The sequence below is a fragment of the Carassius carassius genome, chromosome 9 (assembly GCF_963082965.1).
Source record: "Carassius carassius chromosome 9, fCarCar2.1, whole genome shotgun sequence".
In the NCBI taxonomy this organism is placed as follows: Eukaryota; Metazoa; Chordata; class Actinopteri; order Cypriniformes; family Cyprinidae; genus Carassius; species Carassius carassius.
In genome coordinates this window covers 20,920,726-20,944,180 of record NC_081763.1, presented here as the reverse complement: position 1 = coordinate 20,944,180, position 23,455 = coordinate 20,920,726, and the positions used below count along the sequence as shown (strand labels likewise).

The 23,455-nt window shown below is 38.2% G+C and overlaps 1 protein-coding gene across 1 annotated transcript in view; it reads right to left on the bottom strand.

Annotated features, from left to right (window-relative positions):
- cacng3b (calcium channel, voltage-dependent, gamma subunit 3b) overlaps positions 1-22,471 on the bottom strand; it is a 47,292-nt gene extending 24,821 nt beyond the window's left edge. The window contains exon 1 of the mRNA XM_059558354.1: positions 21,556-22,471. Coding sequence (XP_059414337.1) covers positions 21,556-21,766 — 211 coding nt within the window. The 5' untranslated portion in view covers positions 21,767-22,471. The remainder of the gene's footprint in view (positions 1-21,555) is intronic.
- Positions 22,472-23,455: the final 984 nt, after the last annotated feature.

The window sequence follows — 23,455 nt, the reverse complement described above, 5'->3', positions numbered from 1 at the left end:
TTAGCAATGCTATTTCCAAGAAAGAAAAAATAATATTGTATCATATTGTTTGTATCTTTGATATAATATTGAGTTTCATCTCAATAAATTAGAATGTCATGAAAAAAAATAAAGTTCATTTCAGTAATTCAACTCAAATTGTGAAACTTGTGTAATAAATAAATCCAATGCACACAAGACTGAAGTAGTTTAAGTCTTGTGATGATTTTGGCTCACATTTAACAAAAACCCACCAATTCACTATCTCAACAAATTAGAATACTTCATAAAACCTTTTTAGTGAATTGTTCTTCTGGAAAGTATGTTCATTTACTGTACATGGACTCAATACTTGGTAGGGGCTCCTTTAGCTTTAATGACTGCCTCAATTCGGCGTGGCATGGAGGTGATCAGTTTGTGGCACTGCTGAGGTGGTATGGGAGCACAGGTTTCTTTGACAGTGGCCTTCAGCTCATCTGCATTTTTTTTTTCATTGTCTCTTGTTGCACCACAAATCATCACAGACTGTGGAAACTGTGGAAACAAATGAAATACAAAACTTGCTCTCATCAGAAAAGAGGACTTTGGACCACTGGGCAACAGTCCAGTTCTTCTTCTCCTTAGCCCAGGTAAGACGCCTCTGACGTTGTTTGTGGTTCAGCAAATTCCTTGACATGTCTGTGTGTGGTGGCTCTTGATGCCTTGACCCCAGCCTCAGTCCATTCCTTGTGAAGTTCACTCAAATTCTTAAATCGATTTTGCTTGACAATCTTCATAAGACTGCGGTTCTCTCAGTTGGTTGTGCATCTTTTTCTTACACACTTTTTCCTTCCACTCAACTTTCTGTTAATATTCTTGGATACAGCACTCTGTGAACAGCCAACTTCTTTTGCAATTAATATTTGTGGCTTACCCTCCTTGTGAAGTGTATCAAAGATTGTCTTCTGGACAACTGTCAGATCAGCAGTCTTCCCCATGGTTGTGTAGCCTAGTGAACCAAACTGAAAGACCATTTTGAAGGCTCAGGAAACCTTTCCAGGTGTTTTGAGTTGTTTAGCTGATTGGCATGTCACCATATTCTAATTTGTTGACATAGTGAATTAGTGAGTTTTTGTTAAATGTGAGTCAAAATCATCACAATTAAAAGAACCAAAGACTTAAACTACTTCAGTCTGTGTGCATTGAATTTATTTAATACACAAGTTTCACAATTTGAGTTGAATTACTGAAATAAATGAACTTTTCCATGACATTCTAGTTTATTGAAATGTACCTTTATATATAATTTATTTTATATATAAGTCCCTGAGGCTCATCAAGGGGAAATTTATTTGATCTAAAATACAGTAAAAACAGTATTATTGTAATATATAAAATCCCTGTTTTCATTTTCAATATATATTTAAAATGTCATTTATTCTTGTGATGCCAAAACTAAATTTTCAGCAGGCATTACTCCAGTCTTCAGTGTCACACAGAAATCATTCTAATATGCTGATTTGAAGCGCAACAAAACTTTATAATTACTGTTGAAATGTTGAAAATTTTGAACTGCTTCCATACATTTTTTCCAGGATTTTGTTATTAACAGAAAGTTCAAAAGAACAACATTTATTATGTTGTAACAGAACAGGGAAACTTATACAGATACTAAATGAGGGAACTAATTAGATGATTAACAAACACAGGTGAACTGAATGAACTTAACAAAAGAGAGACAGAAGTCAAAATGGGCATGAAGACAAAAACTAAATGAAAACACAAAAAAGAAGTCCATAACTGTGACACTAAATATTCCTTAAACAATTATAAAAAAACAGTTATACATGAAAAACTGACCCAAACCTGGCCTGAAATTAACTAAATTGTTGGGTTGCAAACTGCTAACTCACCAAAGCAAGGCCAAAGTGCTTCGACAGAGGAATGACTATTCATCTAAAGTGGCCTGCACTCCCTATTTGTAATTCAGTGAGACCATCTTGTCTTTTGGTTGCCAAAAGACAGAGCTCATGAATATTTGGGCTTACTGCACTACACATGACAGCAGAACCATGAAAGTGCACATATTTTGTGTTGAGGCTAATCCTAAAAGGCCATATTTTTGGCCAATAAACATTTGCCTGACACCATCGAAGCCTGGTTTGAAAGGATGAGAAATGTTATGCTACATATAGGAGGGACTCAAATCCAGCTGGTACATACATGTGAGTCCAACAGCAGCCAGTGCTGATGCTGTGATTGCTGTGAAAGCACTTTTTTTCTGACACACATCGAATGGCATTCATGTCATGGCTATACTTCAGAGCCAACATGCTTGATTTAGTTTTCCATGAAAAGGAGGAAGCTGCCTGCACAAGCCAGCCAAAGGTTCCTGCCAGCTCATTCTCCACAGAGAGGTTTCCTCAGGCGCGGGCCAACATAGAGTTTAATTGACTTATTTGGCTTGTTAACACTCTAGCAGCTCTGTCCGTATTCACACAGAGGTGAAGTCGACACATACACATCCATATTCAGTTCTATCCCTCCCTGATCCCTTTGCTTTACCACTATCCCTAATAAAATATGTATCATACAAGAGATCTGGAATAGTGCTGGACATCTACATGAAATGTGCTAAAAACATTTCCACATGAGTGGATGCAAGTGAGTAAACAACTGTGGCTTAAGGGAGATAACGGCACTTAATAACACAGCGGAGAAACACAACTTTTTTCAGCAGGCTTCCTAATCACAATACACCAGGAGATCGGAGAAACCAAGACGAATAGCTCATAAAAACAGGGACACAGCCATAACTATTGTTCGGCAGTGAACTTATGAAACCCCACAGGTGAACATGCTGCAGATATTGAAGACACTTTCTCATTGCCAAAGCCACAATAATTCTCGTGGTGACTTGTGTGGACGGCGTGGGTGCTGCTTTGAAGAGCTATAGCGATACTATTGAGCTCTAAGTACATTAAGAGGAATCCCCTAGATGCCAACACAATCAATGTTTGCCCAAGGAGTGTGAAAGTCTGCGTTTGACACCGCAAAGGACCTTGGGATTGCTGGACTTTATTCCTGTTAGTGTCAGATAAAGCTCAGTAATGTAACGGTTGTGTGGGCATGCATATAAGCATATGCATGGACTTGCATACAAGAATTTCTTTAACACTCAATACATCCCAGGGGTTGAAAGTAGAAACATAACTTTAACTGTATTTTTCTTTTATATGAAGGTCACATAAATACTATCATGGAAACTTTTTACAAGTGCCTTTAATGTAGATTTTATTGTTCAACTATTGTCCCAGACCCAGTTGTAAAGTTTTGATGAAACAGAAGTAGTTACCAGTGGTGTCAAAAGTATTGGCATTCATTACTCAGATAGAAGTATAGATACTAGGGTTTAAAAAGACTTTTGTAGAAGTTGAAGTATCAACTCAAGCTTTTTACTCAAGTAAAAGTGTAAAAGTACTGGTTTAAAAAACTACTTAAAGTATAAAAGTAATGTAAGGGAAAAAAATGCCATTAAGAACAAAAGCTTGGGCCGTGCCACAGGGGCCTATTGTGCACTACCCCTCCTAAAAAACACATTTTTCTAAAGGCCATAGGCCATAATGACTAATGTTATATTAAAATGTTCATGTTGAAAAATTTGGGATGCACTAGGCTACCTGTTTCAGCCGCATATATGCCAATTGAAAATGAACGCACTTTAGTACAATGCAAATACATTAAAGAACTAGAGATATGATGACTAGTTGACTATAAGTATTGTAATGGTGCAAAAAGTCAGACTTCAGAGGCATGTCATCAATAACCTTTAATGAAAGTGACGTGACATTCAGCCAAGTATGGTGACCCATACTCAGAATTCATGCTCTGCATTTAACCCATCCAAAGTGCGCACATGCGCACACACACACACACACACACACACACACACACACACACACACACACACCCAGAGCAGTGGGCAGCCATTTATGCTGTGGCGCCCGGGGAGCAGCTGGGGGTTCAATGCCTTGCTCAAGGGCACCTAAGTCATGGTATTGAGGGTGGAGAGAGCACTGTACATGCACTCCCCCACCTACAATTCCTGCCGGCCCGAGACTCGAACTCACAACCCTTCGATTGCAAGTCCGACTCTCTAACCATTAGGCCACGACTTCCCCGGCTTGGGGGAAGCTTAGCTGCAGGAATCTGCGAGGGCAATGGACAAGAACATTGGTGCAGGCTTAGTAACAATTACTCTTGTATGGTTGTCTATTTACAACAAAACATTATAGTGCTGTCAAAATGAATGATTATGGTGGGGTAACGAGTTACAAAGTTGGTATAGCCTACTTATCACAACATTGTCAATCGCGTCGTCAAGCGCAAACGATAATTTATTAAAACGTCTCGATACCGAACTACCTACAGTAGCTTAATTTGTGGAGGACGAAGAGAAAGCACCCATTTGGTAAATGAGCCAGTGAGAAATAATAACTTTTAAGCAGGGTCCAGTGCCTTTTCGATACTTTTAAAACGGTACCAGCACCTAAACGGTCCCTGAACCGATACTTTAAAAAAAAAAGAACCACAAAAAAAAACTATGGATAACATTAAAGAACATTACAAATATTTAAAATAAATCCATAGCTTTAACCTTGGATGCTCTCATTTCCCAAGTTGTGCTTCCCTTAGTCTAAGGCTAATGAATGTATTTCACAATCTGGGTCATTATTTAATACAAAACCACACATAATGTTTCTACTGTATCTCTGTCACTCACTCTGATATTTAGTTAAGATGAGTGCTGTCTGTCACTTTCTTTAATCAGTTCTGTGAATGACTGGATGGTCATTCTTTATAAAGTAGCAACAATGTCATTTTTAAAATACAGTTCTGTGCAAAAGTCTTAGGCACATTAGTATTTTCACCCCAAAAAAGGGTTTTAAGCCAGTTATTTATATCTTTTGCTGTAGTGTGTCAGTAGGAAATATCAGTTTGCCATTAATTTTAATAATAATCTAGTGCGATTTTGAATGCACAAGCAGTCTAACAACGCAAAATGAATGTTTGGAAATGTAAACTGATATTTTATACTGACACACTACAGCAAAATATATAAATAACTGGCCGAACACCATTCTTTATACAGTAGTGTATGTATAAAGTATGTATGAATAAATTAAGTATATTTAAATAAGTGTAATTAAAGTATGTGTTCGTTCATATGTGTTAAGGGCTAGATTTTCGCTGGAGGAAACAGCTGTTTAGTGATGAGCAGTGAACAGTGAAAACTTTACAGTAGATGATAACCTAACCGACCGCTCCCTCGTGACCTTTTGTAAACTGTATTTATGACAAAGAACTGCACAGATACAGATATTCTAACAATCTATCGATAAACACATACCTTGTGTCCTCTGTGTTTGAGTGCACTCGCGCTGCTCCGCTCGCGGTCCGCGGATTGAAGACCACGCTGAAAGACGGGAGGAGACCGGTCTGACGCCGATTTCATTTGAAATTTGAGGGGACTGACTCTGAGGTGATCGGATACCGGTTCCATACCCAACCCTACTTTTAAGAAATATATTTTTTGATAAACGAACCCAAAACTGGCTATGTCCTTGCTGGAGTGTGATGTGATTTGTGTCATGTGCAGGTTCGATGGATCGCGTACAAACCAATAGGGTGTCGGAATGGTATATATTTATACTTCTCTTCCAACCACAATCAAATTCACTCCATCCGGATGGCGCGATTTATCAGGATAGGTTTTTTTTTTTTTTTGAATGATGACAAGCCGGAATGAAAACAAGCCGACATGAAATAGCAGTAACAAAGCTATTTTTAAAATGTAAAGAGTAGAAAGTACAGATACTTGCGTGAAAATGTAAGGAGTAGAAGTAAAAAGTCGGCTGTATAGATACCCAAAATTTCTACTTAAGTAATGTAACGAAGTATTTGTACTTCGTTACATGACACCTCTGGTAGTTACACATTTCCCTTAGTTATTCAGTCATACATCCAAGTGAAACAAATTACCAAAATTAAAAAAATAATAATAATAAATAAAATAAATAAATAAGTAAATGTATTTGGATCTATCCTTTGGCTGTTGATTGGATGGAGGCAGAACTGAATGTGAATGTGAATGCAATCGACTGTAAAAAACGTCATTAGAGAGAAGTCTGGAAGATCAAGTTATAACACTAAATAAAAACAATTAAAAAATTTATTGTTTACTTAGTTTTGTCGTGGCCATGACATAACTCGTGGGAACGTGATAATATGTCGTGGCCACGAGATATTAATTTGTGGCAACGTCATATTAACTCGTGGGAACGTCATATTATGTCGTGGCCATGAGATCATTTTGTCGAGGTAATGACATCCTTATGTCGTGGCCTCGAGATGCTATGTTGAGGGAACAACATGTTTTTCTCGTGGCCACGAGTTTAATGCATAAACAAACCTGCGTGACCATAGCAACCCGGGATTATCAGAGATGGACATTTTATGTTAATGTCGAGCATTTACAGTACACTATTATTTATAAAAGTATACAGAATGTTAAGTAAAAGAGATCGAAATTGAAGCAAAAAAAATAAAAAATATAAACGAAAAAAAAAAAACCCCAATAATAATAGGCTAATAATAATAATAATGTACACATATTACGGGGAAAGACTATCAGTTAATAGACTTACAAGACTGTAGGATGGATAAAAAAATATTTTATATTTTATTATGCACTTTATGTATTATTTATTTATGATAAACTTCATTTGAATGCTGAAAATCACATGTAATACAGCCCAGTAGCCAAAGCATATGGTTAATATAATAATTACTTAATTCAAAATAAAATATGAATGAATCCATCTCTGATAATCCCGGGTTGCTATGGTCACGCATGTTTGTTTACGCATTAAACTCGTTGCCACGAGAAAAACAGGTTGTTCCCTCAACATAAGAAGTCGTGGCCACGAGAAATGGATGTTGTTCCCTCAACATAGCATCTCGAGGCCACAACATAAGGATGTTGTTACCTCGACAAAATTATCTCGTGGCCACGACATAATATGACGTTTCCACGAGTTAATATGACGTTCCCACAAATTAATATCTCATGGCCACGACATATTATCACGTTCCCACGAGTTATTATGTCGTGGCCACAACAAAACTAAGAAAACCGAACAAGTCACTTTACGGGCACCGTATATATAATATAGTTTATATGAAGATTGTTTTAAAATCACTTAAATTAAAAGTTGTTATATATTTCAGAGCCTATTAAATGCTAAATTTAGAGAAAATGCACCGGCAGGATAAAAACATTTTATATATATTTAGTTATTGTAGTAGTAATAACTGTCTGTTTTTGCAAAAAGAGTTTCATGGCCGGTTAAAAATAATTTTATATATATAATAAATTAACTTTTTCACTCACCGGGCAATTTAGCTAGGCTAATAAATTTTTACGTTTCCAGCCATTCATAAGTTCTACTAGGCTAGCCGAAAAATAAATAAATAAAACCAATAAACCAACAGCTTGAGGCTGTCTGCACTGGACGTGGCAAAGCGACCATTGCAAATAATTTTGTGTCAGTACTAAGGGTGTGTGATAATGACTAAAAATAATATCTTATTTTCTGGAATTTCATTGATAAAGATAATTACACAATATTTGCTGAGTGTGTTATTGTGCTGATGTCTTAAGTACTACTGTGGAGAGCTGACTCCTATTTTTTTATATATATATATTTCATATTCTGTGTGATCAGTTCACAGCAGTGATATAAATGAATCTTTTCCAATTTCCCTTTTATGGGCACTTTTACCTTTATAAAGCCATTTTTCCCTAAAAGTGTGCATCATCTTTTGAGTCAAATTCTTGCATTTAATCAGTCAATTATAATATTAATACATTTAGGCTGTTACTAAACAAAATAAATCAGTATCAACAAAATGAATATTTGCATAAGTTGCATATGAAGTAGCATTTAAATGTATTTACACATTTAAATGCAATTTAGAGGGACATGGAATGCTTTAACCTGCAGTTACAAATGCATAAATAATGTTCTGATATTTTAAACATGAAATGTTGAATACTGATATTTGAAATTATTTTAAAAATGAAAAGATGGATTAAACGTAAAATTAAAGCAAGGTGGCAGCAAGTCAACTGTTAATAAGCGAGTCATTGCAATTGAACTGAATCAGTTAAACGGTTGATATATTCAGAAATGAAACACCGTCATGTTGCTCGGAGATGCAAAATAGCGCTGTGGCTGTGTTTGGAATGATTTTTGGTGGCAAAATAGAGCAAAAACAGCCAAAATGGTGTTTAAAATGTAAGACCGCAATCTTAGTGCGAAGTTGCTTATGCATGCACTCACATGCACTATGTAGGTGTTGTTTGGTTTGGTTTTTGCGAGTTCAGTATTTGCGCTTAACCTGCAAAGATTTGGCTTGCATGAACTTCCCCAAGAAATTAATGAGTGAACTTAAATATTCACGGATGAATCTTGCACAATAAAATCATCCATTACATACATTTAGAAATTTGTCATGCTGACTTTAAAATGTAAAAATCTATCAAAATTATTATTATTATTATTTTACATTTTTAAAACTATGAGAATGAAATAAACATATTTAAAAATATTTTTCGGAGTGTGAAAAATAGGAAGTAACTGATATTAAATTTCTCAGCAATAATAAAGCGATAAGCCAATAATTATTATGAATAAATGGTCAACGTTAACATGATATAGTTACTATGCCTAAATAAATAATAAATAAAGCCCTTAAAACTGAGTGAATTTAAACATCACAACAATGTATAGTATGCAAATTAATATTCATACATTTTTGCTAAAGATAACATTTAACAGTTTTAAATTATTAGTGTTTTTAAAGATTTAAAACTTTAAGTGAGCGTTTGATGATGGCAAAGGTAATCAAAATGTAAAAATTGGCAAAATAAGCCAGCAATGTAAAATAATACAATAATAAATACCCAAAATTGTCTGATACTAATAACCTAAAAATCTCTAACATCAGCTGATCATTTTAATGTAACCCATATATCATGCATCCCTCTACTTTCCAAAAGTTTTTATATACTTAGAGCACAGTTAACAAGCATACCTGCAATAATGAGATGTGATTTGTGACGTCTAATACTAACAATATCTTATGAACAGCCTTTATTAATGTCTATCAAACAGTGCAAAAAGTGTGACATATATTGATCAATGCATTCAAACACTTTGCCTTTATGACAGTCTCCTTGTTGAGTGACAACAAAGTGACAATACTAGTGGCAGAGCAAAATACGGATTGTCAGCAAACATTCTCAGAAGCCCTGTTATCACCTAAATCAACATTCATTGAAAAGTGTTTGCAAAAACAGATTTCTCGGGCCTGCTTTCTCTTTACACCCTGTCCCTCTCATCAATATAACATAGTCTCTTACTTTATTCCACACTCTTTTCATAGCACCAATACAAAATCCATCCTAGCTCTGCACTTCGATCTCAAGCTAATGTGAGCCACTTAGTATCTCTGGCAGGTCTGTGTGAATATGTGTGCATGTTTATGTACTAATAGAGCAGGCACTTGTCCAAGAGAGAGAGTTTCGGGTCAGCAGAGGGCCCAATAACATCCATAAAACTATATAGTGAATGTCTTTTAAATAACCGCATATAAAATATTTAATCCCTCCTCCTTGTTGAAAACCCAGTTATGGGTCACCAGTCTTTGATCAGTGACGTGTTACCTTTGAGACTAATGTGTGATTGCTTGCGGAAGGCAGCTTTGAAAGAGTCATATAAACAAGTTATTAAAGTTAACCCAAAACACATTCTCATAAAATCTGACGCAACCTTACTTCCTCCAGCCCGGCCTACAGGAGTATCAGCCGGCCGTGTTATATCTGGTCGCTGAACCTCTGAGATGAGGAGGAGACATGGGGAGCTATTTTTGTAAGCTTAACCAATGCTGTTAGAGGATCTATCAAGAGTAATTTGCCTCACAAAGGTCATCGCAGCCAGGGGCAGAGGCAGCATCACAGACAGGAGCCTGGAACAGCAGTGACTCACTATGGTCCACATTCTCCTGCCGGCTTCACAGGACGCCATGTACCCACCACATCAAATCAACACACTGTCATGGAGGGATAAACTACCATCAATATTGTATTGATTTTGCATTGCATTAGATATTAATACATCAGTTTGCTAAATGTTGTATGGTTTCAGAAGCCCAGTCTATACAAAATGCAAAAATTGTGCCCTTTTGCAGTTTGCCAAAGTGCATGGTGGGTATGCTGTACTTTTAGCAATGCCTTATACTTCAAAATAGAATGTAGGACCAAAAAGGTCCCTGAGTTTGCCATTGTATACACACAATACTCTGGATTAGACAATGGGTCTATTTACTAACTGTGCAAAATATGAACGTTTTGACAAACAAATCATATTTCATCAATAACTTTCGTCCCGTAATATATATATATATATATATATATTTTAAATGTAGGACCAACTAAAACCCAGTGCATGCCAGAATCACATGCTCTATCGGTAAAAGTTTGGAATAATTTATTTATTTTTGTTTTTGAAAGAAGTCTATAATGCTCACAAATGCTGATTTTGTTTGATCAAAAATATAGTAAAAACCATGATATTGTGAAATATTATTCCAATTTAAAAGAACTGTTTTTATATTTTGATATTTTGTGAAATGTGTTTTATTTCTGTTTATTTCAAGTCTTCAGTGTCACTGTCACAGTCTCGGACTTCTGTTCCTTTGTGTCATGGCTGGACTGGCCATTGGGCATACCGGGCATTTGCCCGGTGGGCCGACGTGCTTTTTGGGCCGATATCTCATACTTTTTTTTTTTTTTTTTTTTTAAACGGCCCATAAAATTTGTACATCGGCGGCCCATTTGTTTTGTTTTGTTTTGCTTAATTGGCGGCGCTGGGTTTGTGCCGGTGTAATGCTTTGGTCAAAGTCAGTGTTAGTTTTTTTTTCTGACAGACCAGCCCATGAAACACGTAGATCAGCGGCCCATTGGCTCTTTTCTTGATTGACACTGGGCTGGCCCAATCACAACTTTAAACGAGTGAGCGAGCGGCAGCAGTGTCCGTGTGTATCTGTAAAAAAAGATGGAGAAGAAACGCAAGGAATGTGCAGATAAATAGCGTGAAAAAATAGAACCAGGCCCTTAAAGCAGACACTGTAAACTGTGTCAAAATATATGTTTTCTGACCTTCATCAGCTCCTGTGGCAGATGATGATAGTGAGGACGGAGGATCAGGAGAGAGATGAGAAAGTGTAGAGCCTGCGGTAAGCATAACTACTTTCAAAACACTTAGGCCATGTCATGAGTGTAGATTATTTCCACATCTGCATAGTTGACGATTACCGCAAATCACTAGAAATTTAATAAGAGGCGTTTGTAAACCATGTTTTCCGCCAAAATAAAAGCTTGATGCAGTTTGCGTCAAAATAAAAGATCATGTGCTTATCTCTTTCAAGTATAGAAATTGGTACAACTAATTAAGAAAGTTTCCTTTATTTTTTTGTGCATTTGTTTTACAAAATATGGCTATTACTGTCATTGGATTAATATTATAACTATTATTATGTATAGGTGTAATGTAAATCGACACTGTAACTAAAAGAGGTTTGAATTTTTCTTTATTTAATTTGCACACTGAAAATGGGTTGGAGCTTTTAATTTTGAACTCTCAAAGTGCACCAGATTAATGAATTTAACATTAAAATGCACAAAATTTTCTCACGGGGGGGCATGCCCCCGAACCCCCCTAGAAGGACCGAGGACACACCACCATAGTTTTAACAAAAATCCTGTAAGAAACACTGGTATTGCTACGCCTGAGCCGCTTATAGCTTGTTTTAGGATTCACCGCTGTGGAGTATAGTTCAACTGTATTAATATATATGAAATTTTGACTTATTTCATCTGTTAACTCTCACTCGTTCCTATACTCACTCATTACATGGCATTAGTGGTTTTAATGAATAGGAGTTGGTATGCATATAATTAAGGGCGTGCAAAGATGGGTGGTGTTTACGATCATATAGTGGGCCGGTCTGGGCAAAAATGCCCGGGCCGATTTTTTGTCCCAGTCCAGCCCTGCTTTGTGTTATCCCTATTTGGTCATGTTCCATTCCTAGTTTAGTTAAATGATTACTTACCACCTGTTACCGTTCTTCTCATTACTTTCATTGTGTTTAAATACCCTGTCTGTTTAGTTCCAGTCTGTCTGCTATTAATGTTTGTAGATTTGGAATTGTGTTTGGATGTGCCCCTTTTTCTCCCGTGATCATTAAAAGCCTTATTTGTTATTTACTTCGTCAAACGGTTTACTTAGCACACCTACACGTGTTACAGAAAAGCAGACCAAAAGTAAGTAAGTTAGCGGTGTTTTTCGTTCATTCTCATTTTGTTTTCTCCCTCTCCTGGAATGGCTATCCCGGCAGTCCAGCTCCTATGCCTGGAGGACCACACTAGGGACTTTCTCGATCTGGCGTACCTTACCCACTGCCCAGACCGCTTGCTCTGTACTTTTTATTATCATGGCCTGAGCGAGTGGTGTAAGGCAGGCCTGCCAACAAATGGTCCCAGAGAGGATTTCGCCGCTTTCGTGTAGTGAGTGCTGGAGAAAAATGTATCACCATTCACCGTCGGCCCTGCAGAGGAGGATATCTCCAGCCCCACTCCTGAACCAGAGACCAGCTAGCTGTCATCCCACTGCATGGAGCTAAAGCCAGAGCCCACCACAGCCGCAGAGCCCGAGCTGACCATGATTAAGGAGCCAATCACTGTCCCGGAGTTAGGACTTGAGAGCGCGACTGACCAGGTGTGTGAGCTGGCAACAGCGTGCGTCGTGGGATAACTGGTGGAGATCGAGGGCATGGAGGAAAGCCCTGCCCAGACTCCTGCGACTGAGGTTGAGCTGCAACTTGTTTCTGGAAATTATGGAATTGATGGACATTTTTTTCAAATGGACCTTATAGACTGGTTTGGGGAGGTAATTCCTAATTCTCCTGTATGTCTGTTGGTTCTGTCCAGCCCTGAATCTCCTATGTCTCAACTGGTTCCGTCCAGCCCTAATCCTCCTGTGTTCCCTCACAGCCTCCCTCTCCTGCCTCCTCCTAGACCAGTCAGTTCCTCTGCTCCATCTCTGCTGGTGCCTGTCAGCCCTTCGGCTCACCCTCAGTCAGTGCCATCTAGGCGCTGTGGTCCGCCTCGGGACTTCCAGTCTCCAGCTCCGCCTTGGCATGAGCATCCCTGTCTCCTCTTCCAGCCTGCATGCCCTGGACTCCACATCGGACCTTAGACCCATCGGCTCCACCTTGGCTCTTAGCTCCCTCGTCTCAACTGTGGCCCGGCATCCCACCAGATCCACCGGGTTCCCCTCGTCCCTCCAGCTCCACCTTGGTCAAATCCGCCGCCTCTGGACTCCATTCGCCTGGCTTTGCCTCGTCACTACATCCCTCTGGCTCTGTCTGGCTCCTCCGGCTCCACCTCCATCCTCAGTCGTTCCAGCTCCGCAGTGGTCTTCTGGTGCCCCGCCTTGGTCGCCTGAGCCTTCTGCTCTGCGTCACCCTAGCCCTGTGGCTGCTCTGCTCCATCTTGGGCTCCTCATCCACCGGCTCAGTCTCCATCAGTCAGCCCCCTGGTGTTGTTGGCTCCTCCACCATGGCTCCTCCCACCGACTCCACCAATGGCCGCTATTCTGGCTGGCCTCTGGATGACCATCTGGATCCTCCTGCTCGAGGCTCCTCCCTCCATCCACTCCACCCTGGTACTATGCTCCATGATCCCTCTCCATTGCCTGCCCCTTGCCTGCCCCTCACCCACCTCCTGAGCCCCCACCCTCCCTTTGCTGGATTATCTCTCTCGGTGCGAGGATGCACCATTCCGGGAGGGGGCGAACTGTCACAGTCATGGACTTCTGTTCCTTTGTCATCCCTATTTGGTCATGTTCCGTTCCTAGCTTAGTTAATTGATTACACCCCATCTGTTCCCATTCTTCTCATTACTTTCCTTGTGTTTAAATACCCTGTCTGTTTAGTTCCAGTTTGTCCACTATTAATGTTTGTAGATTTGGAATTGTCTGGATGTGCCCTTTTTTCTCCTGTGATCATTAAAAGCCTTATTTGTTATTTCCTTCGTCAAACGGTTTATTTAGCACACCTACACGTGTTACAGTCACAAGATCCTTCAGAAATTATTCAAATATGGTTTGCTACATAATTATTAATAAAGGTTCTTATTATTGATGTTGAAAACTTTGAAAGGTTCTTAATATTGAAAAGATTTAGCCGTTTAATATTTTTGAGGAAACCATGACACTTCATTCGTTTCTTTGACGAATAAATATTTCAAAAGAAAAGCATTTATTTGAAATAGAAATCTTTTGAAAACATTTTTTATTTTTTTTTATATAACTGTCACTTTTATCAGCTAATGCATACTTGCTAAATAAAAGTATTATTTTTATCCCGCTTTCGCTTAGCTTTTGAATTGTATATCTCAATTTCCACAAAAATAGTAAGCAGCAAGAACTTGTTTAATGCAAATTACTCAATTTAGAATAATCTGAATTTGTTAACATTACAATAAATTTCTAACAAATTCATGTGCTCACACATGTGTTGTGAATTAGGCAAATTTTGAGAAGTGAGAAGTTACAAATAATCAACAATTACTAGTGAATGAGATCCAGTGCTCTCTGGAATATATAATTCTGTTCGCATATTTTTAATATTTGCCATTGTCCATGGTAACACTGTATATACCTTAACTTATATTGTTGTGACGAGTGGGGCGGGGCCGAGGGATGTGGGAACACGAGCGAGGCCGGTGGAGTGATTGGGAAATCAGCGACACCTGCGACCCCACCACCGGTCTCGAGTCTCACTGTCGTCGCTCCAGTTTTATATCCTTCCATCTCCTCTGTGGGACTCGAGACCGGTGGTGGGTCGCAGGTGTCGCTGATTTCCCAATCACTCCACCGGCCTCGCTCATGTTCCCATATCCCTCTGCCCCGCCCCACTCGTCACAATTGTCTTCTATACTGGCTGTTTGTTTTGTATATTGCAATGAAGCAAAGCACAAGTTAAATTGTCAAATTACTTCAACTCTTATCAATATTTAATGTCCATATATTGATTTATTTGGAGGATAGTGTGTTATAAGTTGGATACAGTCAGTTGGTCATTTTCACAAAAAATAAACCCCTGCTCAGGGCCGAGTACATTATCACTTTTATATACTTCACCAGAAATAACAGGCTGCTTACTTGTCGTTATTTAAAATCAGGAAGTCACATTCTTCACATTTCCACACAAGTCTTTACACAAAGAAGTGTAGGAGCTCATGTCAGCGGAATTTTCTAAATGAAAATGTTGAAAGCATATCTGACTGGGCTATAACACAAAGAAACATTCATTATTAATTTCTTCTGTTCATTCAAATTTCCACCAAAAAAATACAAATAAACACAAATTCTGCTAGCATATAGATAAAGTGTGTTTCAACAATGTACTTCAAAATGATGACAAGTTTCTTCCATTACCACTGCCATAATGAATTAACTCCACTATAGCCGTGTATTAGCCAAACCTTTTGTTCCCAGTCTAACAGTCCTCACTCGCACCTTTAGTGCACATTAAAAAGTCAAAAACACAAGGCCGCAAAGTGCAATTCCTGCAAAGTGTCCCGAGTGGCAGTGTAAGTGGTTATGAAGTAGTATGTTCACATCCCAGTGAACCAATCTCATTGTCCGTTTCAGAATATGTGCATTCACGCGTGTGCATCTCTTTATTCATGTTTGAAACCTGTTTGAGTAGCCGTGTGATGGCCGGGCAGCATTTCATGTTTCTGTTTCTCCAAAGCTTTCATGGACAAGGGGAGGAGGAGGACGGAAAGCAGGGTTGAGGATGGGGGAAGGTATGGAGCTAGAGCAGTAGACCTATCTCGCAGGCGGGAGAGGCTGGTTTCCAAGGAGATGTGTGTGCGTGATGAGAGAGTATGAGACAGGCTTTGCTTGGGTGCACACTTAGAAGGAAGAGTCCCTCTTCATCACTCCCTGCTTTGCCTCTCTCTCCCCCTTCTTACCTCAGTTCCCAGGTCATCATTTATCCTGAGATCCCCTGAGATCCACCCGCACTACATTAATCTTTCACCTCCATTCAGCATATGAACCCATGCTAAATTCCACCGGAGCGTTCCCTTATTATTACGTACATAACCGCTAATGTGTCTCCCAATGATGGCATGCAATGCAACACGCAATATATTTAACCCTCATGTTCTTTTTTAGAGGCCATAGGGCCATCATTTAATTGCTTGAAAATTATACTTAATATTAAAGCATCAGGCTGATACTTCTTGACTTTTCCTAATCTTCTGAGAATTGATTATAAACAAATAAATAAATAAAAATTCTCCTCTGAAAAATGTTACATCATTTCTGTTTGGGTCTCAAAGACCCAAGATATAAAACAAGAGTAAATGCAATGTATTTTCGCATGCTCAGTTCTCTAAAATTGTTCAAATAAACTCCTGCCACTTGTTTATATGATTTGTTTCTATATATATTTCTTTATTAGAATTACTGGAATTAATAATAGTCACAAATCAAAAGTGCATGCCTACTTTATGATAAAACAAATGGTTAAAGCTTTAAAATGATCTGCTGACTGTGTTTTGATTAGATTTGAGGAGCCTATTAAAATTTTTTTGAAAGGTTTATTTTGAAATTACTATTATTAATTTTAGACTTTTGATCAGTAGTGTATCATAGGGTCACTGTAACCCCATAAAAACAATATTGCATGATAGAATAAGCTCTAAAAGAACAGGGCTAACAAAGTCATGCCTTTTGGTAACTGTTTCAATGAAAAAAAAAAATGGAGCAGTGAATCACATTCTCATGCTGATTCATATCTTTTATATGACTCCTAATGGTCTGATATGATGTTTGCTTTAAACATATGACTGTATCATCAGCCTTTGGGATTTAAACTCTAATTATGCGGTAAGAATCATGATCTTAAATGATTCTTATGGCCGGTCAAATCCAGATTGCAGACATACAGCCATTTATATATTGGCACACAGAGCCATACTTAATGAACTCCCCCGAGAGAGTTTTACACACCTGATAAAGATAAAGGTAGTGTGACCTGGATAGACTACTGAAAACACACACTTACATTTCCTCCCTAACACTAATGTTGCATTCATGGCTATTCAACAATATGCACCTTTACAACTGTACAGTCTTTTTCTCAGTGTAAACATCTCTCTTCTGATGCGTTACCCTAAAATGATCTAAACTATAAAAAATTCTATAAAATTCTAATAACTCTTCTATAAAAAATCTCTTAAAAATCTATGCTGAATGATAAAGACCCTTTATTAATAATTAACTTGGGGGAACAAAATGGAAAAAAATAAAATATAAGTACATAAACCGATTAATCGATTAATCGTAAAAATAATCGACAGATTAATCGATTATCAAAATAATCGTTAGTTGCAGCCCTACTTTAAATGGTCTCTCAGTCTAGTTCTGTAGGCTACACAATCATGGGGTAGACCGCTGACTTGACAGTTGTCCAAAAGACGACCATGGACACCTTGCACAAGCAGAGCAAGACACAAAAAGTCACTGCAAAAGAGAGTGGCTGTTCACAGAGCTCTGTGTCCAAGCATATTAATAGAGAGGCAAAGTGAAGGAATAGATGTCGTAGAGAAAAAGTGTACAAGCAATAGGGATAATGGCACCCTGGAGAGGATTGTGAAATAAAACCCATTCAAAAATGTGGGGGAGATTCACAAAGAGTGGACTGCAGCTGGTGTCAGTGCTTCAAGAACCACTACGCACAGACGTATGCAAGACATGGGTTTCAGCTGTCGCATTCCTTGTGTCAAGCCACTCTTGAACAACAGACAATGTCAGAAGCGTCTAAAGACAAGAAGGACTGGACTGCTGCTGAGTGGTCCAAAGTTATGTTCTCTGATGAAAGTAAATTTAGCTTTTTTTTATATTAGAATAGATTCAACTTTATTATTATTGCACATGTGGGAACATGGCAACGAAATACAGTAGTACAAAGGAAAGAGATACAGCATAACATTAGGAAAGAGAGGAGAAAAAACAACACCCAGACTATGCTCCTTTTGGGAGCACAGTGTGAGAACAGGAAAAACACCTCAGCACAAAAGCATAAAATCAATACACCATAAACAAACGACTTTGCAACTGGGGATGGAAATTTAGTTTTAAATAATAATTTGGGAAATACCTGTAAAATAACAGTGTTTCTCCATAAAACTATTAGTGTTATCACTTTATTGAAGGTGTTTGGTCATTATAATCTAGAAAAAATCCATGAAAATAACAGTTCTCTTACGAGAGCTCTCTCGTAATGCGTCTTAGCTAAGACGCTACGGGAAAAGTCTCTTTTCACGAAATACTGAAGCAAAAAATTATCCTTAATTTTGTATTTTTGTAAAGTGCATTTGCAGCAGTACACAGCCATAGGCGAGACGGCTCGTTCGCTCATTGGCTTGTTCTGCGGCAACTGCACAGCCTATCGAAAACTTTTCTATAAAAGTTTTGTCATCATTTACTCAAATGCATGTCATCCCAAACCTGTACGCCTTTCTTTGTGGAACATAAAATAAATATCTGTATTTGTTTTCCAGTCAATGAAAGTCAATGGGGTTAAAAATAGACTGCATACTTAGTAGACTTTAATTATCTGGACAAAAACAAAATTGTGCTTCAAAATATCTTTTTGTATGTTTAGCTGATGAATGACATGAGAGTGAGTAAATGATGAAATTATTTACATTTTTTGCTGAGCTATCACTTCAAACCAAGACCAATAATCACAAAGAGGTCAAATATCTCAAGAACAATAGGTCAATGTGTATGAATGAAAATATTTAACTCAGTCAGAATTGTTTTTTTGTAATCCTTTTTTCTACATAATTCAACACATAGAGAGGCTGGTCATGTAGTCTTGTCCAGCAGAAAGCCTCATTGTTACCCTTCTCAAAGATTTATGTACGGAAAAGCTTTGTCCATGTCTCAGAGTGATAGGTTTCGACTTAGATCGATCAATCCCTTATAGATATTATTAAGCAAATAAATCATGAAAATCTTTCTGAGATTTAAAGTGGATAAAATATGGCTGTGGGTATCTGTGCACTGGGTGACAGTGACATACACTTCAATTAAATGAATACTGAAATGTCAATCACTGGATTTGTGTCATCTGCCATGGCTACATCTATTGGATTGCACCCATCCCTTTCAATTAAAGATGAGGATCTTCCCATCACACTGCAGTCATGTCACCTCTCTGTGTTCCCTGGGGCAGGAGATTAATCAAAGTTTGAAAAGACATTATGAAGTACATTATTTCGCTCCCAGTCAAGCAGTGTCAGGGCTGCCATAACCTGAACTGCATGGAATTAGAATGAATCCGTCCAGAGGACAAAGGCAAGGAAAGAGAAGGAAGATAAGGAGGAAAACGTGGAAAACAGAGGAAGAGGATAAGCCAAAGGAACAAGTCATCATCATGTTTTGGGGGTAGGCTATACGATGTACATTTGAATAACAGAGTATGTTTTAAACTCCATAGGGTGTTTTGTTGAGCTCACTGTACTTATGTAAGGCTGTAGGCTTCTAATTTGAATTGATTTTGATTTCCCTTCGAAAAGCCTTTTAAATCTGCTTTGTGTGTGAGGTGAGACAACAGTCTGTTCAGAGCACCCTGACTGGCATAATGGATGTGCTGATTACAATTTTATGAGTGAATAAAATGCATTTCAAAATAATATATTTTCATAAATTTAACCCTTCCCTTTATGTAAAGGATGTTATCTTTCTTGGTAACATTATTGCAATGACACTAACAGCATTAGCCAATTATTCTGTTCTGTGTCAACACCTTGCAATACCGAGACATTTATACTTTGTAGAATAGAGTGCTTTCATTGAACTGCAATATAAGGTAATCAATATGATTGCCCATCTTATTTTGAATTGACAAGTGAGTAATTAGACAATTTAGCCCTGATATATTGGATATATGACAGCTGCAATCATCATGCTGCCTGCCTATTTAAAAGCCTCGATTTGTAAAAAAAAAAAAAAAAATACTGAAAAAAAAACTTTAAAAAACTTCATTTAATTTAAACAATTAGGACTGAACTAAATACAGAATAAATGACGGTGATACACTGACAGGCCCGGATTGGCTAATCGGGAGCACCGGCCCGGCATGTTTTTTTTGGCTGCGAGGGCCGTTGTTGTCATGGCACTGGGTTGAAATATATATATATATATATATATATATATATTTTTTTTATTATTATTATTATCATTATTATTATTATTTTACCGCAGCCCCACTGTTTTTATTTGTTATTTTACCACCGTCCCACTATTTTTTGTTTAATATTTTCTCGCAGAGTGCAGCCTGCAAGATAATGATGAAGTGATTATCTGTTGACTCCCTGGCCCCGCCCTCAACACGTCACCTTGCAAGTTGCTCAAAAAAAAAAAAAAAAAAAAAAAGGGAGATAAAAATGGATAACAGAAAGCGCAAATGCGGCGCTGAAAAGTCCAGAATAAATAAGAAGAAAGCTTTGGAAACTGACGCGGCCAAATGTTCTCAGCTGAGCACATTCTTCCTCAAAAAAAACAAACGGAGATGACGAGGCCGGTAAGTAAGCTAACGTTAAGGTAGTTAGGAGCAGTTCAAGATGTTAGTGACATTGCAAAACAACTAATACTAATGAAGAGCCCTGCTCAATGAAAAATGCCCTGAGATAATTAATGATACCTGATGATTCAGCAATACATTAATGAAACTGAGATGATACTGTCATTAGAAAGTGCAATACATTTTATTTTAATCTTTATTTTTTATTTTGTTTTATATATTTTGTTTTTATTAGATTTTTTTTCTTTATTTCAATGTTTGGATATTTATGAATACTAAATCTTAAAGAAAAGAGATTCTTACACTACCCTGTTATTTACTGTTCTAATAAATCTTCACTGTGAAGCAAAACTTAGGCTATTGTTTTTGCACTGAATTGGAAATGATGATGTTTTTAAAATACAATGAATTACAAGGCTGTAGGGAATTATATTCTGAGGTTTTAATTACATTATTTTAATATAGTCAGTTATGAACTAAAGTGCGCCGGTCTAAGGCATGAAACTCCAGGGCTGAAAATGAGTCCCAATCCGGCCCTGTACACTGAGGTCAGTAGTGCTTCCAATGAGTCACATTAAATAATCCTCAGTTTAATCATCAGTTAGATAGGATAGAATGAACACAGTGTATACCAGAAAACCAAGTCTACTGGAATCTAGATAAATAGATAAGACAGTCAGACAGACAGACAGACAGACAGACAGACAGATAGGCACATAGATATATAGATAGATAGAAAGAAAAAAAGCACATAAATTGGACCCCTTGGACTTCCAGAAGCACACGAAATCTCTTACTTACCTTCTAGACAGCAGGTTCTCCACAGTCCGGAGTGGGTCATGACTTCCTCATTCTTCCTGCTCGTCTCGTTCTCGTTATTACTTTTGGCCCGGCACACTCCTCGTGAGTACAGCCAGTAGTCCGTTCCCACAGCGATCGTCATCAGGCTGAACGCGGCGAACGCGCCTATTGTGGTGATGAGCATTTGGACTCCTCTTTCACACATCAACATTTTGCCTCATTTCAGGATGGGGTCCAAAACAGGGTTCTTAGCGTGTCTCGTAAAACCTTCTAGCATGCCTGGAATGCGGACTCCATGCTCCAATCGACTTCAGAAGCCCATGCCATTATTATGTGACAATTTCTGGGGTCTCGAGACTGTTGCAGTCGCTTTTGATGCTTCTCAAGTTCAGTAAGAAACCTCACAGTGTTTCCATCGCTTAAACGGAGAGCTAGGCTATTTGTTTCTCATTCTGGGTTGTGAAAAACTGTTATCGAGGAACAGTCTCTCATCAGCACCACAGCATTTTGCAATTGAGGCACTGGGTTAAACGAATGACACGATGTTTCGCCTGTGACTTCAATAGAACATCTTTGTTACCTGAAAACGGCAATAAATCAGTGTTTATGCACGGAGAGTAAGTATCAAAAACAATGTCCTTTGTTAATCCAGCGGAAAATACCTCCGTTCAATGGATGCATCCAGTATTTTTCTCTAAAACACAAGAGAAGAGTAAAATATCCCACTTCATGATCAGCTTGTCTGTCCAAAATTCCCCTTCAGATCTGGCGAATCTTAAGAAATGTTCATTTGATTATAAGGAGCAACATGAAGGCACCAATCAAGAAGTGATCGATTAAATGAACATAATCCCAGCGATTGTAATTGCTGTCAACGGTGATACTGGTCCCCACGAATGTGTTTTACAGCAATGACAGCTCCCACGTTCCTCGCGAATCCGCTCGTTTGAAACACCGCCCACAGATGGAGCGCGCTGGCTGCTGTCCGCGCTGCTGAATGGACGAAGCTCCTCTCGTCTAATCTCGGAGTTTCTCCCCGCACAGCGCCCCTGGCTCAACCAATGTGCTACTTAAGGCCTTCATATGCAAAGATATGGGCAAGAAGTGATGCATGAAAAATCGGACCCTGGAGAACAGGAACGTCCTTAAAGGTCCACAGACATTTTCGAAGATTTCCTCCATGGAGACCTTCACATGGACAATTTCGGAGAGTTTTATAGATCACAAAATTCATAGGGATATTTTGGTCACAGTATATCAAAAGATGCAAGGTTTGCATTGATCTGGGTTTTGAATTGGTTCGGGAACCACACACACACACACACATTCTTTTTCTAATATTTACAAATATTCTTTTTTTTTCAGATTCTGTTGTTCTAATGAAAATACAGGTACAGGTCGAGCGAATGGATTTTTTGTCGGTTCTTTTTAGCGAATAACTAAACATGCTTGACCAATGGGGTCCATTTCTCAGAGAAATTACTCTTATGCGCCGATTCTTTTTAGTGAATTGAATCGAAAATGTAATCAGTGACTACTCATTTACTGAACCCTATCAAAACCAAAAGCAGTTGCAATAGGCCTAGAATCATGGTAGCCTACGTTTACATGACAAATATGTACAAAATATGTGAAAAGCTTTGCCTTTGCGTTTTTGAAACGTTTTGCAAACAGATGACAACTCTGACAAAACGATCCCCCTTCACATGCATTCTGAAAATCAAACATATACTACAAATTCTCTCAACACAACCAAATACAGAAATGCAGTATAAATACTGTACAGAAATTCTCATAACCAAATACAGAAACGTGCTGCAAATTCTCACAACACAACCAAATATAGAAACGTGGTGTAAATACTGTACAGAAACGTGCTGCAAATTCTCACAACACAATC